The following is a 12,379-nucleotide window of genomic DNA, read 5'->3' on the forward strand; positions in this document are numbered from 1 at the left end:
AATAAAAAAATGGAAACTTATTAGTATATATTTAAGCAAAAAAAAAAATTCCTGTGGAGACACCCAAAATTTAAAGAGACTTACATTCTGCATTATTGTAGCAGATTTTATAGTTTTGCAACCTTCCTTCCACTTGTGAGTCTCATGTTTGTTATATATTTTATAAATGTTCACAATATATTGGTATATTTAAAGTATTAAGAATTCACTCCTCTTATTGGATAGCTTTTCACATATTAAAGATTATTGTCAAAATCTCAGTCCAAATTTTATTGACTTTTTTTTTCTGGGATTGATAAGAAAATCAGAAGAATAAAAATTGTTTTTTCCATGTTCAGTCTTGGCATGGGGTTAGAGGATAGTGTTGGGGAAGGGGAAAGGAGAAGATAGTTTTGTTATGCTAATTTAGACACCTGCTTATCTAAATACCATCTGACTGTTTAATTTGAAATTGATCTGTCCAGGGAACAGCGAGCAACTATGAATAGATCTGAACAGGGAATTGGGAATTTCATTTTTTGCTCTACATACTTTATGGCCTGAACTTGTTGGACATTTAGTTCTGATAATGCATTTAAGTCAACAGAGCCAATAAGTGATTTTCTTAACTTAAAGACAGCTTATGTAAATTTAAAGTACTAAACAACATTTAAACATTAATGGGAAGAATACATAGTAATAAAAAGCTTTAAGGGCAATAATGGGATAATAGCTGAGAAATATTTGACAGTAAACAGACTAGAGCTCTGCTTCCCGCTTCACAAGAGGAACATGTAACATTATAGAGGTGAAAGTTGAAGATTTCTTGGTTAAATCCTACTTTTGAAGGTTAGATGATTTAGAGTTTTAGCTGTCTGGCAGCTGAGAGTCCCAGTCTTTTGACCTGCTTCTCCTAGAGAGCTGTCCACATTCTCGAAGCTGTTCTATATTGCCCTGGGCAAAAGATATCGAGGGAGTGAATGAACCTGGGAGGGTGAAGGCAGAGACTTCTTTAAAGTTCCTTTCTTTCATAATTACATTATCATGGCCCCTTTCCAAGGTTCCCACTATACTGGTGAGATTTGAAGTTGAAGAGCAAAATCTGTATAAGCCAACCCTTTAGGGCAAAGGCCTTTTTGAAGGTATGAAAGAGCCTTAAAGTTTTTCCCTTAGAGATGAGGGGAGGGGAGAAAGTGTGCTGCTGGAACCCCACTTCCCTCAGGGTTTGGGGGTCAGACCCTGTTGATCCCTGGGGCCCTAGAAGAGAGGTATCTCTTATTCATCATCAGGTTATTTATATTTTTGGCTGTCCTTCAGAAAGTTATTTCAGAAGAACATCTAGTACAAAAGTATTGTGTAGAATCTTGTCCCAATACTACCTAGAATCTATATGATGCTCCACTCTCACCCCATTCCTAAAAATTATTTGTCACCACAGCAAGATTAGAGGCCACCAGAGTCTGGATGTTTCTACAGATTCAGAGGTGGGGCTAGAATTGGTTAGCAATGAATCCAAGGATAATGCACTTTCACTACTTGTAGAAAAAAAAAAAGGCCTTTGGATCCAATGCAGTCCCATCTCCCAATACTGGCTGTAATGCAAATTCGTTTATGAACCTTTTCTACCCAATATGTCCTAAGAAAGTGTTCAACAGCAGTGGAACAGTAGAGTAGAAGGAAAAAAGGAATCTTAGCTTGTTTTTTTCAGATTACATTTAGTTACTAGTATCCTTCACATGACCACTATCTCTTCTCCTCCCGCCCCCCCAAAAAAATCCTCAAAAAAAAAAAAAAAAAACCTAATTCAGATTGTGCAAGGGGAAACAGTGAAGGTTCCCCCTCCCATGGAAATGCGCGGGGTCCGCTGGCACCTTTCTCCTTTCGGGCTGCTTGTGAACGGAACTCCAACTCTAGGTGGTCGGGAGGCGCAGCGGTGGTGCCAAATATGTGGGGTGTGCTAGAAGAGGGCAATAGTGACTGTGTGCGTGTGTGTGTGCGCGCGCGAGCGCGCATTCTGGCCAAAGAGATGGGTAGTGGTCTTTGGGTTCGCCTTTGCCATCCGCTGGAAGAATGGTGAAGGGGAGGAGAGATGGAAAAATGAGAGGGTGGCTGTGGGGGGAGAAGGAGAGAGCATCACAGGCTGAGAGGGAGAGAAGAAGGGAGGGAGGGAGGGAGAGGGAGAGAGAGAGGGAGAGAAAGGGGAGGAAGAGGGAGAGAAAGGAGAGAGAGGGGAGAGGGACAGGGAGGAGAGGGAAAGGGGGGAGAGAAAGAGAGGGAGGGAGGGAGAGAGGGAGAGAAGGAGGGAGGGAGAAAGGAAGAGAGAGAGAGAGAGAGAGAGAGAGAGAGAGAGAGAGAGAGAGAGAGAAAGAGAGAGAGAGAGAGAACAGGAAAGAACGAGAGAGAACGAGAGAAAGAGAGAACAAGAAAACGAAAGAGAGCGAGAGAGAGAGAGAGAGAGCGAGAGAGAGAGAGGGAGGAGAGAGAGAGGAGAGAGAGAAAGGAAGGAGCGCGGTAGGCAGGCAGAGGGAGGGCTGATTAGCATGCAGCAGCGCTCGCAAGCCCGGCTCCATTGTTTTAACACCTCCCCTCTCCTCCGCGCCAATCTGTCACCGTTCAGCAGGCGAACGCTGCTGCCTCAAATGCTGCTCTTCTCAAATGAGACGGATAATTAGTTGCCCCGCACGAATGCCGCACTCTTCTCACCCCTGATTGCTATCACCTTCTTGCTCCTGGCAGTTTTGACACCTCGTAATCAGCCTGCTGCTTTTCTCTTTTCTTTCCCGACTTCTGCTTCCTCCCCCCTTTCCCTTCTTAGATTTTTTTTTTTTATTATTTATTATTATTTTAAATGCAATCCGAGCTCCCATTTGGTCGGAGCCTCCACTGAGTTAACCTTCTTGTATATATTTATCTGTGTATGTATGGATAATACACAGAGGATACAGAAAATGGGGCGATGGGTGGGTAGTAAGTGTGGCGATGCTGATGGTGATGGGGGGTGGGTAAGAGTTTGTTTTTCAAGAGAGAACTTCCCTCCTCTCCCGCCGAGGAGATTTGAGGGGGGGAAAAGGAGGGGCTGGAGCGGAGGAGAGCCGGGGAGAGACCTCAATTAATGCTTTAAAGATCTCTTAGAAATTAACAAACTGGGGAGTCTCGGAATCTGTCAGAGGCGTGTTTTCCCCTCTCTCCTCTAACGAGCATTGACAGTCTAATTACCGTAGCTACAAGCAGCTGTCGAGGCAGCAGCCAGGGAGAGAAGGCGCCACGGGCTGTGCCCGGCCCCACCGCCAGCCCCTGCACCCAGCGGAATGAGCTGCCAAAGGCTGCCCGACTGGCTGGACTTCGGGGTGGAGAGAAAGAAAGGCCCAGACCCGGGGGGGTCAGGAAAGCTTCGGAGACCACCAAGGCGGACCTGACATAGGCAGCAGCCGGGTTTACTTTATTTTATTTTTTTAAAAATTCCTTACCTTGAAGGTTAAAAGACGTGAAGAAAAAAGGAGGGGAGGTGCGGGAGAGTGGGAAATTCTCTTGAGCCACCCCTCTTCCCTACCTCGACCCCCTGTCCCCACCTCCCACCCTCCCCACCCCCCGTGTTGGTAAAATAACCACCCAACCCAGGGTTGAGGAGGCGGGGTGAGCCAGGCTCAAGTGTAAGAAAGCAGATGTCCCCGCTGGCAGCAGCCTTAGCCTCCAGGGAAAGCTGTCGGGGGAGGGGGTGCCTCCCGAGGACATTCACCTCCTACTTCCCAGGCTTCCCGCTCACAATTACCTCGCCTTGGCGGGGGTGGTTTTTTCAGACTCAGCGTTTGGCGAGTGCATCTTTTTTACCTGGGAGCGGTTGTTACCCGGCCACGCTCAGCAGATGCCAAGATGCATCCCCTGCACGACTCAGTTAGGAAGGAAGAGATCTGGAACGTTACCCACTCCTCCCCTTCCCGACGCTGCTCTTGCTGCTGCTGCTCCTGCCACCGCCACCTCTGCTCAAGCGTGCTGCTCCCCAAACCCTGCAACTAACCTCCCTGCAGATGCAGAGCTTCCAGCCCGCCTTGGAAGCGTGGGTCTTCGTGCCGCGTAAATGTGCACTTGCAGGGCCCCAGAACAAGAGTCAATAAAAAGTTGCCTTTCAGCCTCCTTTCCCTACTCTTTTACTGGGATCTCTGAAGGGATGGGACAAGAAGGGGGTAGTTGGGGAATCAATTTATTATGACCCAAAAAAGTGGGCAAAATTTCTCTAAAAGGTAAAAAACAGTCTAATGAGGTTAACAACCTCCAAGTCTTTGCTCTTCTGAGGAAAAGGCAGGTATGTGTGTAGGGGGTCAGCTGTGTATTAGTAATGCCATTCTTTCTTTCTGGAACAAGTTAGCTCGGAAGCAGACAAGGCAGTTTACTCTTGCTGGAAAGAAAAGCATGGAGAGTGGTGAATGTCAGAGAAAGTGGGGAAATGGATAATAACCATAATAACCACAGCCAGGCATTTCCACAATTCCTTTGGCAATGAAATAAATATCTGAAACCCTCCATCATAAATACTGTAATAATCAACCTAAATTGATGTAGGTGAGGGAAATGTCAATTCAATCTCATTGGCACCTCTCAGTAGTAAAGGAGATCTCCCATTCTATCATATAGATGAGACTCTCTATTGTTATATTCACAGCGCCAGGTTGACACTGATTCCTCAAAATCAAAATTAAAGAATTAAAATATTTTCATAAGATATCTAGCTTCAAGGTCGCCAAAGAAACTCCTCTTCTTACATGATATAAATCTATTTTTTCACTTGATAAAATGGGAAAAGATCCTCCATGTAGCTCTTAAAACAAGAGAGCAGGGAGATTAAGTTAAAATGGCCAGTGTGTTAGAGAAGGTAAACTTTAGAGAAGGTAAACTTAAGGGACGTTTCATTTTAAAGTGCTGTAATGCATGTTTTTCCCCTGAAAGTCTCAAAATTGACAAAGAATCAGGCTGCAAAACCCATACAGAGAGAATGCTTTGGATATAATAGTTAATATTTTCAGTTAAAATACTGAAAGCTATGGCAGTCCTTTTGAGAATAAATCAAACTCAAAATAGTTCAGATTCCTTTAGCATGAATGTGATCTTTAAAATGTCAAGTAATAAAAACCATAATAAAATGCAATGGATAGCATTGATGATATTTTCCCGGACTCATCATTACCCCTTCATTTGGTTAACAGAAAGAAAACAAGTATTTAGAACTTCACGATAAAGCTAAAATCTTTCATTACAAATAGTGTTTCCTACAGAAACAAAATGCATATTTCTTTTGTTAATATAAAGGATTGTATAAGTAACAAATTTAATATTTAAAAACATACTTCTACCAAGAATATATATGCATCATAAAATTAATCTGTATAGATAAATTACAGATTACCAAAATAAAGTTAATCAAGTTATTACTTCTATTAGAAAAAAAAAATGTATCAAATAATAGTACAAGTAGACCAAAGTAAAATTTTTCACCACCAGCCAACAAATGTCTAAATTTGGCTTTTTACTCTGGATTTTTATAATGCCTATTTGTCTACTGTAGGTCTATCTGAAAAGGACATTCCATAAATATAAATATTTTAGGTATTTTAACAAAAATGGAATTTCTTATAAATATCTGACATTTTCAAATGAAAAATATCTAATTAGTAATCCAAGCAATATGCTTAGATATTTGAGGTTACATTTGGTTATTATTATACCACTCTTTAAATATGTAATTTAATATTAGTGACTTCTAGTAATGACACCTTAAATATGAATATACTAAGTTACAGGGTTTTCTTTAATGAGATGATCTTTTAAATGATTATAACATAAAGTTTAGAAAAACAATCTAAACACCTAGAGCAAGAATTGTATTATAAACATCCATTATAAAAAATTTACAATCAAGTATTTATTGGATTACAAACCAAAAATCATTGCATAAAATCCCACATCCAAGTCTGTCTTAAAAATGTCTTAAGACTCTCCATTAAAGTGTGAATTAAGATGCCGAAGGAAATCCCCTGTGGAAGTAATTGATGGTGGGAAAACTGCTTGACAGAATTCACATACTTGAGGTATGTGCAGTTCTGAGTCTGTACTACTTAGTGCAAATAAGTCATTCTCTTGATTAGGGTAAGGCTTCCAGAAGGGCTGTAAGGAAAACAAAAAGTTATTTTATTTTTTTTGAAAAATTAATCTGACATATTTTGAATAAAATTAATTGCACGTTTCAAACCAGTCCTAAAATCAAATTATTCTTGGGTTAAAATAGGCACAAGAATTAAATCTGAACTTGTATTTTCTTAAAAAAAAAAACAAACAAACAAAAAACACAACTAAACATTGACAACAATATTTAAGAAATATATATATATTCATTCCTATCTTTATATATTTAGAAATCTTAGATTTACTAGTAATCTTTTTAAAACACACCTATTATTATAAATAATTGCATCAGTTTTTGACGAATGATGATAATCTGTTATTTTGGAATTTTCTAGAAATTTAACATTTCTTAAGCTACAATTCTTTTAATATTATTTGGGTAAACTGGACATAAACACATTTTTCTAGGGCATCAAAGGCAAATTGTAAATCAATTTATCTTTAATAATTAAATAGCAAGTTTATAAAAAATAGTCTAATTTAAAATAATCCATCTAATCTTTTTTTCCCCTAGTTAAATTAGATTTTTAAAAATCTCATTGGTCAATGGCTTTTCATTTTGTAATATAAACTATTTAAATCAATCATCCAGCAAAAGCTGAAATCCATTATATAAAAGTATATATATTTCTGCCACTCTTCATTCTGCCTTGGTTTGATTTTGTTAAATGTAATTAATGCTTCTCTATTTCCTTACTAATATACAAAGCACACTTGTTCTTTCACCTTTAGTTGGCCCAGAATAAAATTTAAAGTTTTTCTATGACTAACTGTCCAATTGAAGAAATGCAGGTAATATTCTCAAAATGATTATTTTTAAATACAGTCATATCTATAAATAATACACAGATCCTTCTTGTAACTAGGAGGGGAAGAAATACTGTGACTCTCATAAAGGGTAACAAATTAATTTATTTTCAGAATCTCTGTGTTAGGTTTTCATCAGTTTTTTTTTTCTTTTCTTTTTATCAATATGAGGGGGCTTATTATTCCTAAACTCATGTACTTTGAGGAGAGAATTATATGCTATTTACCAAGATGTTAGGGTAGTCAATTTAAATAGATCATTTATGCCTTATTACCAACCTTTGTTTAGAGTGTCATAAGACCTTAACTGATTTACAATCACAGTCCTCCTTGTCTAGCCAGCAATCTATACCCATAATTAAGTTCTCAGGAACTAATTGATAATTTTATATATTACTGCATCCTCCTCTACTAACAATTAGTATAAATAAATGAAGTCTATCTAGGAAGTGAGACACAAATTTCTAAGTTACTATTTAGTTACCTTGATAAAATATTTTTAAAAATAAATTTCTCTTTGTGAGAAAAGTTGTTATGATTATATGACACACAAGTGGAAAAACTTGGTTAATTCTACTTGGCAAAATGTACATGTTCTTTATTATGCAAGTTTAATTCAAAAGAGTAACTGATTAAAATATTTAAAAGTAAAATACAGGGGTTTAGAAGGAAAAAAGGATTAGACTTTAAAATTTGGTGTGTGTATTCAGATCTCTGAAAAAAATGAAGGACTTAGAAATTATATAATGTAAATGCCTTGAGAATAAAGACTATCTTACTTTTGGAATTATATTATTAGTGCCTGACACAATGTCTGGCACATAGTAGGCACTTAACAAATTATAACTGATTGACATGCTGAAACAAACTTAGATTTTTACTTTGCTCTCAAAATACTAATTTGTTATTGTACTCTAAGCTAAGGAAGCTACAAGTTGGATTCATTTTAACATTAAACTCATTTTTGAAGCTATATTTTTGACTCACTAGGAATAAGATAAAGAAAACAAATTCATTTACTGGAACAATATGTACAAATATTTGGTATTCTGACAGTATTTAGCCAATAAAAATGCCTAACTTAAGTTACATTATTCACTGTAAAATTAATTTTTGAAAAGATTTAGAGAAATTGGTTGCTGCTTAGAGATACAACTTAAATAGACTAATATTATTTCCCTATGTACAAATGCAATAATTAATTTTTAATATATTGATTGAGATGAAATATTATTTTACTCAAATATTCTAATGTGGCTCTCAAAAAAAATAATTTCCTTACTTTCCTGCCAAAATATCAATTATCTAACCTTATGCCCCATGTCTTGTGACAGCTCAACACCAATTCTCCTACATTTTTTTAAAGCTGCATACTTTCCCATCAACTTGTAATCACATACCAGCTGTTTCACTTGCTGTAGTATAGAAAGCAAATGCACAATGCAGGGTGCCATCTACTGAAAAAATGAATGCACAGACTAACTAGTAAAAGAACAAGCAGACGAGATAATGGAGAAAAAGGGAAAAGTAACAAGGATTAGAATGGATGTGCTTCACAGCTCCACAGGAAATCTACTAGTAATAAATGGAATTGTTTAATTTATTTCACTCTGTCACAACTATTAACTGAGATATGATCTAAAATATAGAACAAGGAGAGAACTAAAGTGAGTTTGTAATTAGTATCAGTCAGCTAAATGCAATATTCTTGTGAAAGTAAAATACATCATAACTTTCTGAATATTTTACAGTACCATAATCTAATTTATACACTAACATTAAAGTTCTGTAAAGCCAGAGGTTTATTCATTAGCCAAGCTTTTCTGAAAATAAATTTCTTAAAGCAGAAAACAGAAACTAAGCTCCATTTTACTAAACAAATGCCTGCATTCTAAAAGAGATTCACATCAATCTGTATTTTCATGAGCTTCTGTTTATTATTATTTTTGAAATTATAGATTGTCATAGCCTCCAGGCAGTTTTAGAATATTTTTTTTTAAAAAAGAAACATTCTGTGACTGAACCTAAATTTGAAAGGGAGGGTGAAAAGGGGTTTAAGTAGTATGTATGTAGGCTTTTTAAAAGATTTAAATGAAACATGAGATTAAAATCTCAAACGTGCAGGAACTACTTAAAAAGAATGGAAATACATAGTTAATGATTGAATATGAAATAATGAAAGCTCCCTTACTGCTCCCTAACCCCTCAAATCCCACAACACTACAATGCCTAGTCCTATGTACCTGAGAACTGGCATAGTTTAAAAAAGAGATTTTCAGTATTACAATAAATATAAATACTGTAACTACTTACCATAAAATACATTATAATTAATGAATGGGGTCAACACACTGAATTTGGATTTTCTTTAAAAAAAAAAAAATATTTTAAAAAAATGCCACAAACTTAGATTTGGGACTCTTCAAAATCCTTTAGTTCAGGTCCCTCATTTTACAGATGAAGAAGTACAATGACATTTCCAAGATCATACTTGAAACTGAAACACAACCCAGTTTACAAATAGTAGTACCTAATGAGATAATAATCACATTATGAATTTTTGAAGTTATAGCAAGAGAGAGATTCCACAGAGGTTAATATATACAAATGTCTACATACAAAATGTCAAGATATGTGGGGCTATTTTAAAAACATGAATTATGCATTATTGTAGAAATAGCTGTATTTTCTGCACCAAGTCTTATTTTTGGTTAATTACTCACTTAATATTAGAAAGGTATGCCATTATACGATTATCAATGTATCAAAACATAATGCAATATTGACCAATGAAAATCAACTACCTGCTGTGGTCCTCGGACAGCTCTTCCTGGGGAATCTGGTGATGCAAATAGTACTGCTGGGTTGTCCTGAACTTGAAGGAACTTATTTACATATATGATATCATGGTCTCCAGCTGGCAGACACACTGCTTTATCCAGAGCTGTCTTGGTACATGTATTGATAGAGTTTGAAGGTTTTGTCTTGTCAGAAGTTGTGATATTTTGCATTGCTGAAGTTATGAGGTCAATTCTATGAGGCTCGAACAGAGCACCTTCTGGTTTCACAAAAGTCATTGAATCGTCCCTAAGGTCCTTCTCAAACTTATCCTGACCCACAGCCTCAGTTCTGGCCAGACCCATAACTTGGGGTTTGTCTGGGGTGCTATGCAAGAAAGTAGAGTCATTATCTGTAGGTGGAAACTTGACATTAAATTTGGAAAGTGACTCTAAAGAGTTGTCTTCCTCCTCTTGGCCCAGTCCTCTCGGTGTAACAGATGTGATGTGTGATGACCCTCTATTTATAACATCCTTAACTTGAGGCTTAAAAGGTTCTTCTGGTTGTTGCTCATCAGTTTTATCAGTACATTGAATAGGCATAGAGAACTGTATTTCTGCAGGGGAAAAGGATCACATTCAAGTTCAGTTCATTTTTGAAATTTTTGTTTAATCAAGTAAATCCTGAGTTCTCTCAAGGTTTTAGTCCTTTTTAAGATGGTAGGACATGACAATTTTTTTTTTAATGTTTGTAATTACTACTGTCATTACTCAGGAATATTAACCCATTTCTGGAAGTGAATTAAAAGGTAGCCTACCTTATTGTACAACTTTTATCATCCCTTGCATTTTCACCTAATATTCTTGTGTTTATTCAACAGACATTACAATATCCATTATTTGTAGGATCACTAGTCACAGTTTTGTTTAATTATGGTGCTCCACACCATCATAAAACACTGACCTTACATGTACTTGAAACATTTTGTCAGTAAGCAAAGCAGCAACTATTGATATGTTTACTAAAAAAATTCATTAGAAGAAAACACAAAAGGGTGTATATATATATATATATATATGTCAAAGACCTATACATACTAATGGCCTTATTCCCAGGTGTTACTAAGTTACTGACAGTCATTTCTCAATTATAATGGTAATTGACAGGCAGATACAGTGACAACCCAAAACAGTTGAAAAAGATTTAGGATTTCTAATACTTCTTCCTAAATCTCCCCAAATTAGTTCTTCAGAGGGTAGAATATTTTATTTTGTCATGTGAATTCCAAAATGAAACATACCTATATTCCCATGTTTTATTTTGGAATTCACATGACAAAATAAAATATTCTACCCTGTGAAGACCTTACTTAGGAAGATTTAGAAAGCAGTCCAATCTTTAGTTCTGCTCCAAAAATGTCAGGCAACCTAAAATAAACTGATTAAAAAAAAAAAAAAAACCTGATTTTAAGACAATTTCCTTGAATCAAATTGAGTATTTTTTGCTTAAAGGGTCCTCTACTGTGATGCATGTTCCACAATAGAATAAAAATACAGGAGATACTGAATTTTATAATGTACTACTATCAACAACTGTTCATGTTGATTGAATTGAACCAGAAAGTAAGATTTCACATGGATTATGATCTTTAGTTACTGTGGATTATTTACAAGCTTCAGATTTAAAAAAAAATTAAAAATAAGTCTATTGTTATCAGTTGAAAATATTGTCAAAAGTGTATAGATAGTTGTATTTCATCCAGAATACTATAGGAGGAAAGACATTTAAAGTTATTTAAATTCAACAAATATTTGTTAAATGCCTATTGTGTGCAGGTCATTCTATTAGCATTTATATAGGACATAGTTCTTGCCCTTACAGATCTTTAAGCTCAGTAACAGAAACTTCACTTATACTTAGGTCATTTATTCTGTCACCTTACCTATCTTGAAGCCACTTGAGAGTCAAGAAGAAGCTTGTGTTTTGAGCACTGTAAGGACTCTGCTCTAGGTATGCCTGAGCTTCTGGGCAGACAAAACAAATGCTACAAAGCCCATGAACTAAAGTTGTTAAACTTAATTCAGGAGAGCTCTTCAGACTCTGATTAATTTTCTTGTCTTATTTTAGGCAAAACTAATATTTGGCTTTCCTTTATCTGATTTTCCAAGGTATAGTCAATAAAAACAGAAAATTACAGGAGTATGGGTAGTAGCAGAAATCCTCATAGCAATTAAGAAATGATGACTTAAATGAAAAAATAGAAAAATTGTAAGAATTAAAAATAAGAACTCAAAGTCCGACATTTTGAGATAATTCCATAAGAGTCCAATAGTCCTACCCATTTCAATATTGGGAATTAATTATGTATATAGCATTGCAGAATAAAAGATTTCTATAATTATGACACTCCTTCTCCCCAAACCTCAATAAGAATTAAATGGTTTTGGGTAGGCTTTAATAGAGCAAAGTACCATTCATTTTAGATAACATTTCCATCAAAAATAGTTACTTTTTAAAAAATTGACACTTCAAAGGGTTTTAGTAATCTTGAAATCCCACTAACAGAATCTTCATTTTCTTAAAATCTCAGACAAATGAAGCTATATGGTACTTTAGTTTTAATCTCTTATGCCACCACAAA

At 36.1% G+C, this 12,379-nt stretch overlaps 1 protein-coding gene across 5 annotated transcripts in view; it reads right to left on the reverse strand.

The window, feature by feature from the left end:
- Positions 1-4,958: 4,958 nt before the first annotated feature.
- The window catches only part of TANK (TRAF family member associated NFKB activator), an 88,671-nt gene continuing 81,250 nt past the window's right edge, over positions 4,959-12,379 (reverse strand). For all 5 annotated transcript variants that reach the window (XM_012544759.3, XM_023499241.2, XM_031960583.1 and 2 more), the window contains exons 7-8: positions 9,765-10,354; positions 4,959-6,135 (exon numbers count right to left, since the gene is read on the reverse strand). In XM_012544759.3, the coding sequence (XP_012400213.1) occupies positions 5,959-6,135; positions 9,765-10,354 (767 nt within the window). In that variant the 3' untranslated portion in view covers positions 4,959-5,958. The remainder of the gene's footprint in view (positions 6,136-9,764; positions 10,355-12,379) is intronic.

Source organism: Sarcophilus harrisii, chromosome 3, assembly GCF_902635505.1.
Source record: "Sarcophilus harrisii chromosome 3, mSarHar1.11, whole genome shotgun sequence".
NCBI classification, from domain to species: Eukaryota; Metazoa; Chordata; class Mammalia; order Dasyuromorphia; family Dasyuridae; genus Sarcophilus; species Sarcophilus harrisii.